Source organism: Podarcis tiliguerta (genome assembly GCF_965153285.1).
Source record: "Podarcis tiliguerta genome assembly, chromosome: 13".
In the NCBI taxonomy this organism is placed as follows: domain Eukaryota; kingdom Metazoa; phylum Chordata; class Lepidosauria; order Squamata; family Lacertidae; genus Podarcis; species Podarcis tiliguerta.
The window spans coordinates 31,097,313-31,105,010 of NC_139546.1; the positions used below are offsets into that span (position 1 = coordinate 31,097,313).

The window sequence follows — 7,698 nt, forward strand, 5'->3', positions numbered from 1 at the left end:
GTTCTTTTGTGAATAAAACGATCTGGGCTGAGGGGTAGAAGGAGAGAGATTATTATATGCACCCCTCCCAGAGTCTTGCTGGTTCTAGCCTCTGTGTGTATTCTTATTAATCAGAGTTCAATCCTTCCTTTACTTTCAGAATGCCTCACTACACATCCTGTCTGGTACTGAGATTGGTATATTATTCACTCTTGTTATTCCTCCACCCTCGTAAGTTTGGTGGCTGGCAGCCTGGGTGAGGGCATTCTGTATTTTTAAAATCTTTTTTAAGGGTAGCTCTCTACTACTGCAGAGAGCCTGCTAGACAGAAACAACATGAGCTGAAATTGGTGAGGCCGTTCTCTGTAGCAGCCCCTAAGTTGTGGAACTCACTTTCCTCAGAGGGGTTTCTAGCACTTTCAGTGAATGCTGGAGATGCACTCGTTCACGCTGACATTTGATACTCCAGGTGTCTATTTTTAGGACCCACCTTATCTTTATAATTCTGTTGTTAAACTGTTTTTCATATTGCATACAATTGTGTATTAATATTATCATTGTGTTTTAATAGTTGTAACCAAACCTAGGACCTTAGGGTGAATGGTGGGTAATGTAATAGTAGTAGCATTCTTATATCTCCACCCCCATTGTTCAGCCTGGACACTGAGGTCCTCCTCTGAGGGTCTTCTGCTGGTTCCTTCACTGCAAGAAGCAAACTTACAAGGAATCAGATAGAGGGACTTCTTGGCAGTGGCGCCCTCCCTGTGGAACGCCCTGTGTTAAGATGCCAAGGAGATAAAGAACTATACAACTCTTAGGAGACATCTGAAGGCAGCCCTGTATTGGGAAGGTTTTAATGTTTGATATTTCACTATGTTTTTATATATATGCTCTAAGCTTCACAGAGTGGCTGGGAAATTAAAAAAATATTAGTGGTATTAGTAGTAATAGAAGAAGAAATAGAAATAATCAAGCACCCATGCTTGAATTCACATGAGATCCTTAGCAACAGCATTTCCAATAATACATTTAAGTAGTATTACAATAAAAAATGGATATATGATTTCATTTTGTTTTTCTTATAATTTGCTCCCTAATGTTCAGATGAGGAGCAGAACTCAGAGAAACTAATAATGGTGGACTTCCAATAAAATGCATCTAAGAGAAAAATAAAAAGATGAAGATAGAACTCTTTCATAGTTTCCTTTGCATTATATGCTCTTTACTATTTAGGTCAGGCCTCAGCACAATGATGTAGCATTTAGGGAAAAAGATGCAACCCAGTAACCCAGCACTGGAGCATAAGATGGAGAAGATCTCCACAGCCACCATGTATTTTCCTTTGGTGCTCAGATAGGTGGGAACAAAGGATACCCACACACTACAAAACAGCAACATGCTGAAAGTGATGAACTTGGCTTCATTGAAACTGTCAGGTAACTTCCTGGCTAGAAAAGCCACAATGAAACTGATAATGGCTAGAGAGCCCATATAGCCTAAAACACAGTAAAACATGGTAGCTGAATTTTCATTACAAACTAGTATGATTTCCCCATAGAATGAATGTGGGTCTGTATCTGGGAATGGAGGAGCGGTACTTAACCAAAGAGTACAAACACCAGCTTGAATAAAAGTGGAGAGAAGGATAATCGAATTTGCTGTTCTTTTGCCAACCCATTTCCTCATTTTGGCACCTGGTTTGGTTGCCATGAAGGCCAGAACCACAGTGATGGTCTTTGCCAATACAGAAGAGAGTGCCAAAGAGAAGATGATGCCAAAAGCTGTTTGTCGGAGAGGGCAGGTTGCCTTTCCAGGCTGTCCGATGAAGAGCAGGGAACAGAGGAAACAAAGGAGGAGGGAAACAAGAAGGATGTAGGTGAGGTTCCGGTTGTTAGCTTTTACTATTGGACTCTCCTTGTGCTTCATAAAAATTCCAAGAACTAAAGCTGCGACAAAAGAGAGAGAAATAGCCATAATAAATAAGATGATCCCCAAATCTTCGTTGTAAGTAAGGTAGCTTATAATCCTTGGAATGCACTGAGTTTGGTTTTCATTGGCATACTGGTCTTCAGGACAATTTATGCAGGCATCCATGTCTTCAAAAATAAAAATTAAAGAAGAGGAAGAGTGATTTTAATATTCTCAAATGCAGAACAACATCTGTCTAAGGAAGTCTTAAAACCTCATGAGAATATATCCCTTTGTTCTCTTGCAGTTCTTTTAAAATGATAAAAAATGTACTGTGTTGTTTGAAAAATATTTATTTAAGATTTAAACCTCCATTATATCCATGCAGTTTACAGTCTCCTAAGAAATAAACACTAGATATCTTTTGTCATGAAAATGGCTGGATATTTCTATATATGTATATTTATTTTTTTGACTAGTATTTTCTAAATTAGTTAATTTTATAATTTGTTTTTAAGGGGAGGATGGCAAGGCTGCTATGGGAGTAAGCCATGGTGAACAGAATGGCTGGGGCAGGTTTCAGTAGGGGAGTTGTATTGGGACATCTGATCACAGTGATCACAGGCAGGAGGAGTTGTCTGAGGGCCAGATCATGGCATTACCAAGGAGGTAGGTTTAGTCATTGTCTGAAGACTATCCCTGCCTCTGGGTCTTATCCTGACCAAAAGGATACATGTATCAACAAGGGTGTCCCATATGACCTTAAAGTGGCACTGTGCTATCCAAGGTCAATGATTCACAAGACCACAGCCATCCAGGGCTGGGCAATGGGCCCTTGCCAGAGTGGTACATACTCTAGTTATCACCCACTTGAATTACTGCAATGCGCTCTGTGTGGCGCTACCTTTGAAGGTGACTCAGAAACTACAACTAATTCAGAATGCAGCGGCTAGACTGGTGACTGGGAGTGGAATCTACATTGGATCACAGTACATTCTGAAGCAAAATTCAACGTCTAAATGGCCTTGGGGCTATATACCCAAAGGAGCGTCTCCATCCTGGCTACTGAGGTTCAGTTTCACGGGCTTTCTGGTACGAAGTGAAGTTACAGGGAACCAGGCAGGGGGCCTTCCTGGTAGAGCACCTCCCATGTGGAATGCCATCCCATCAGACGTTAAGGAAAATTTTGTCTTTTAGAAGACTCCTGCTACCCTGCATAGTGAGGTTTGTCATGTTTGATTTTTTTTTGTATTTTTAATTTTTTGAAGGGAGCCACCCATAGTGGCTGGGGCAACCCAGTCAGATGGGTGGCATATAAATACTAACCTTATTATTATTGTTATTGTTATTGCTATTGCTATTATTCTGTCTCCCACCTTTCTTATCAGAGATCATCCCTTCTGGACATGGCACACAATCATAGCAGCAAAATTTTGCTCCCTCCTTCTTTTTCCTGTTGTAGCCAGGATAGCAGTTGTCATTACACACAGAAACTGGTAGTACCTGCACAGAAACATGATGGATGTTCAGAAATAATGTGAAGACGGGGAGCTGTTTGTTTTTTGCAAATAGTGAAAGAAGGGAGCTTTAGTTCATCCAGTCTTATAGTTCTGTCCATTTACTGAAGCTATCGGTATAGGACTGAGCTTCAGGGGGAAACCATAAGTGAGGGTGGTAGGTGATTCCACGTCTGAGCTATTTCTTTTCCTGTATGGACATGATTTACCAATGAAATGAAATGACATTTCTAAAGCCTAAACCTATTCAGAGCTGCTCTCCCCACACCCAGTTAAACATGATTAACTAGAATAATACTCCTGAGGATGACCCTTTAAACTATATTGCTGCTCTTATGCCCAGAAGATAGACATAGGCCCCTTGTAATTGAGAATGAGTTTAGGAAGTATGAAGAGATTTCAGTGATCTTTTTCAATAAGATGTAACAAAAACATGAAATAACCTGGTTATACAGGAGCAATTCTAACAGCAATTTGCAGGGGTGTGTCTCAAGATATCCTGTTTATTAAAAAACTGAAAAAATCCAATAAACTGGAATATTCTCTGAAAAATGCAGATAAAGATCAAAGAGATGTCACTAGTCTGTCTATACATCTTTAGAAAGAAAGGGAGGATCTTTAGAGTACCCGGCATATTTTGGTACCTAAAGCGGAGTCAGGAGAATGAACTGGTATGATGAACGTTTTGTCTCTTACTGCATATACCATACTTTTCTCTCTATAACACGCAGATTTTTTCTCCTAAAAAGTAAGGGGAAATGTCTGTGCGTGTTATTGAGCGAATGTGTGGTCCCTGGAGCCAACTGGCCCGAGCGCAGGGGCAAAAATCAGGCAAAAATCCAATCGCGAGAGAGAGGAAGCTGTTGCTTTCCTGCATTCTGCCTCAGGGTCTTACTGCCCACCCTCTTCTGTTTTGGTTGCTGTTTGCTCAAACAGAACAAAGAGCAGACAAATCCCCTCCCCTCCAGGCAACCCCTCCCCTCCAGGCAAGCAGAGGGGAAAGGAAAGGATCGCCTCCTTCCTTCTAATTCCACTCCGTGCTCCGGTGCTGCTGCGTCCAGGGAAGCATTTTCGGGACTTGCAGGCAGCCGGAAAACATGCAGGTGGGGGGGAGAGAGAGGGCTGGCTTGGGTGGCTGGGTGGGGGAAAACTTTTGCCTTCCTTTCCTCCCTCCCGTTAAACCACTCTCCTGCATTCTTAGCCAGCTGCTTCTCTGCACACCCCTCTTGTGCTCCTTGTCCCTTCTGTGTTTTTCCTTCCCTTCCCACTTAAAACATGGTTACAAAGCATGGATCTACATGGATCCTCAGGATCTTTGCATTGGGTCACCCCAAATTCACCATCAGATCATATTACATGTCCATGGCTACAGCCTGCACCACAAAAATCACGCACCCACTGTTGCCTGGGGCTGCAGTGGTGCAAAAATGTGGTTACAAAGCATGGATCCACATGGATCCTCAGGATCTTTGCATTGGGTCACCCCAATTCACAATCAGATCACATTACATGTCCATGGCTACAGCCTGCACCAAAAAAATCATGCACCCACTGTTGCCTGGGGCTGCAGTGGTGCAAAAATGTGGTTACAAAGCATGGATCCACATGGATCCTCAGGATCTTTGCATTGGGTCACTCCAAATTCACCATGAGATCACATAGCATGTCCATGGCTACAGCCTGCACCAAAAAAATCACGCACCCACTGTTGCCTGGGGCCACAATGGTGCAAAAACGTGGTTACAAAGCACAGATCCACAGGGATTCTCAGGATCTTTGCATTGGGTCACCCCAAATTCACCATCAGATCACATGTCTGTGGCCACAGCATGAGGCACAAAAATGATACATCCACTGTTTCTTCAGAATTCCCCCCCCCCCTTGTTTCCTCCTCTAAAAACGATGTGCGTGTTATGGTCAGGTGCGTGTTATAAAGCGAAAAATACTGCACTCAATAGTTTTTCAGTATGTCTCACCTGATTAAAGCTTTGGTGCCAGACAATTTGGTCATCATGAATGGTTAACTCTTTGCCTCGAGGAGCCTGAGGATCTAGTGTTCCAACTTTTACTCTAACCACTGAGGCATTCAGAAACATCATCCAATTTGTAACATCGAAGCCTGTTACAAATTCTCCATTGTCATCAAAATGTATTGTTTCTCCAACACTGTTATTGAATATGATGAGCTTTAGAAAGTGATGGATCTGTATTCAAAGACAATCCGAAGACAGGAAGAACTAGGTCTTTGAAATGATTTCATTGAGCTTTACAAAGGCCTATCATACTGCATTTTATTTTTGGACAGTATTTGTGATTCTATGTTTCTAGTTGTCTTCATTTGTTGCAATTTCAACCTCCACTATTTTATAATGAAACTATCATTAATTATCCATATGGATTCATAAATGAGAACAGCATAAAACAGAAAGAACACCCAAATATTTTGAGTGAATAGTGAGAGAGAGAGAGAAAGAAAGAGAGAGAGAATGATTGAGAGTTGTAATGACCTGCCATGGTTGCACCTTCTGCAACACCAATCTCCAATCTTCTAACAACCTTCTATGCTTCAGTCTCAATCTGTATAGGTCGTGCAAAGCATGTGCCACTGCATAGACAGCATTGTAGACACTGTAACTATGGCCAGTCATCTTCATTTCAAATAAAATACCGGGAATGCTTTCCAGCTTCTCCTCCCCAGTGCATGTTTCCATTTCATCTTCCTCCTGCTTCTTTAATGAACAGCTGAATGCCTGTTCCCAGAAGTCCTGGATAAATCCATCTCCTTTCACCCCAAAAGGCGTTATCTCCTTAATAAATTTTTGGAAGCCTGCTGGCTGATTTGAGTGAGCAGTGAAGGATATGGAACCATGGAAGGTTTGCATATCCCATGTCTTCTGAATGGTCACTGATGTGAAATCCCAGTGGGATGTAACAATCCACACTTTACCAAGGGGAGGCCAATCCATATAGGTTGCTAGAAAAAGAAATATCCTCACAATCTGAAAGGATGGAGGTTCTCCATAAACAAAAAATATATTGGCATTATTCTTAAAGATAACTTCATAATTTTTAAACTGCTTTAAAATCAAGTCTATCATCTCCTCCACATAATCCCATTTTGGCATTCTTACTATGAAGGCATAACAGATTCCATTTTGAGCAAGCATTGGCATCATTGTCTGTAAAAACCTGTCCCCTTTGTCATCATTCACAGCACCAACCCCAACCCATTTCCATCCAAAATGCTGAAGTAATCTCACAACTCCCATTTGCTGGTAGGATTCAGTTGGGACCATTTGGTACAGAAAAGGGAAGAGCAGTCTGGAACCTTTTAATGGCAAGAAGGATCCGTAAGGGAGCTGAAATAAAATGTATAAGAATTTTTGGAATTAATCTTATCCCTTAGAATTATAGGATTGTAGTGGATTGTGTTTATCCAATTGCCATTCATGTATGTCAGCAAACATGGTCATTTGGGTTTTCAAATACAAGCAAAAGGAATTTTTGAAGTTTTGTATTTCTGGATCACAAGCCAGGCATTGGGCTGGAATTGAATAATCTCAGGGAGAGTTGCGACTGATTCAGGAAACTGAACTATTACTATCCAAAATGGGACTAGAGGGGCATGCCCAGTCCTAGCAGCTGATGAACAGTTATTGAATAAAGCTTTCAAAGTAGCTGTGAGTCCACCTGCAGTTGTCATAATCAAGACTCAATTTAAACAATCTGCTTACCAAAATATCACTAGGAGTATGGTCAAAACTGCTTTCATAAGAGCAAGATACTATGCCATATGTGCATGCTTCATACTCTCATACACACAGCTTACCTGTGGAGTTTTGTGGGTGGCTGAAATGAAAGCCATATTGACAGAGATCTCAGAGAAACATCCTCCAATGATAGCTATCAATTGGTTCTGCTTGTCACAACTGAAGTTGGGAACAAACTTCTTTTGTGTGGAAAGCAGGCTCAGTGTGGCCTTATAAGTCATTCTTGCAGTCAAGTAACTATTGAGGATGCGGATACCCAGAGAGACATTTGGCAAGATGTTGGGATTCTCATTGATCTCTTTGACAGCAAATGCTAAGGCCAGGATGTGCTGGTAGTTCTTAGGCACTGAACTGTAATAAAGGTGACAGCTGTTTAATAAAATCACCACCACCACAACAAAATGCATTTGTACTCTTCAGCATCTTTTATCCAAATGTTTCCGAGATGGTGGCAAACTTTAAAACGATAGAAAATAATGGGCTTAAAAAGAATTGAGATTTAAAATACATTCTGTAGACTGAAA

General features: G+C 41.3%; 1 protein-coding gene across 1 annotated transcript; it reads right to left on the bottom strand.

Moving 5' to 3' along the window:
• Positions 1-1,173: 1,173 nt before the first annotated feature.
• Positions 1,174-7,395, bottom strand: LOC310662574 (vomeronasal type-2 receptor 26-like; the record flags this gene model as incomplete). Its single annotated transcript, XM_083409512.1, has 5 exons — positions 1,174-2,075; positions 3,264-3,390; positions 5,381-5,608; positions 5,912-6,763; positions 7,234-7,395. 5 exons carry the CDS (start codon positions 7,393-7,395, stop codon positions 1,174-1,176), a joined length of 2,271 nt encoding a protein of 756 aa, XP_083265638.1.
• Positions 7,396-7,698: the final 303 nt, after the last annotated feature.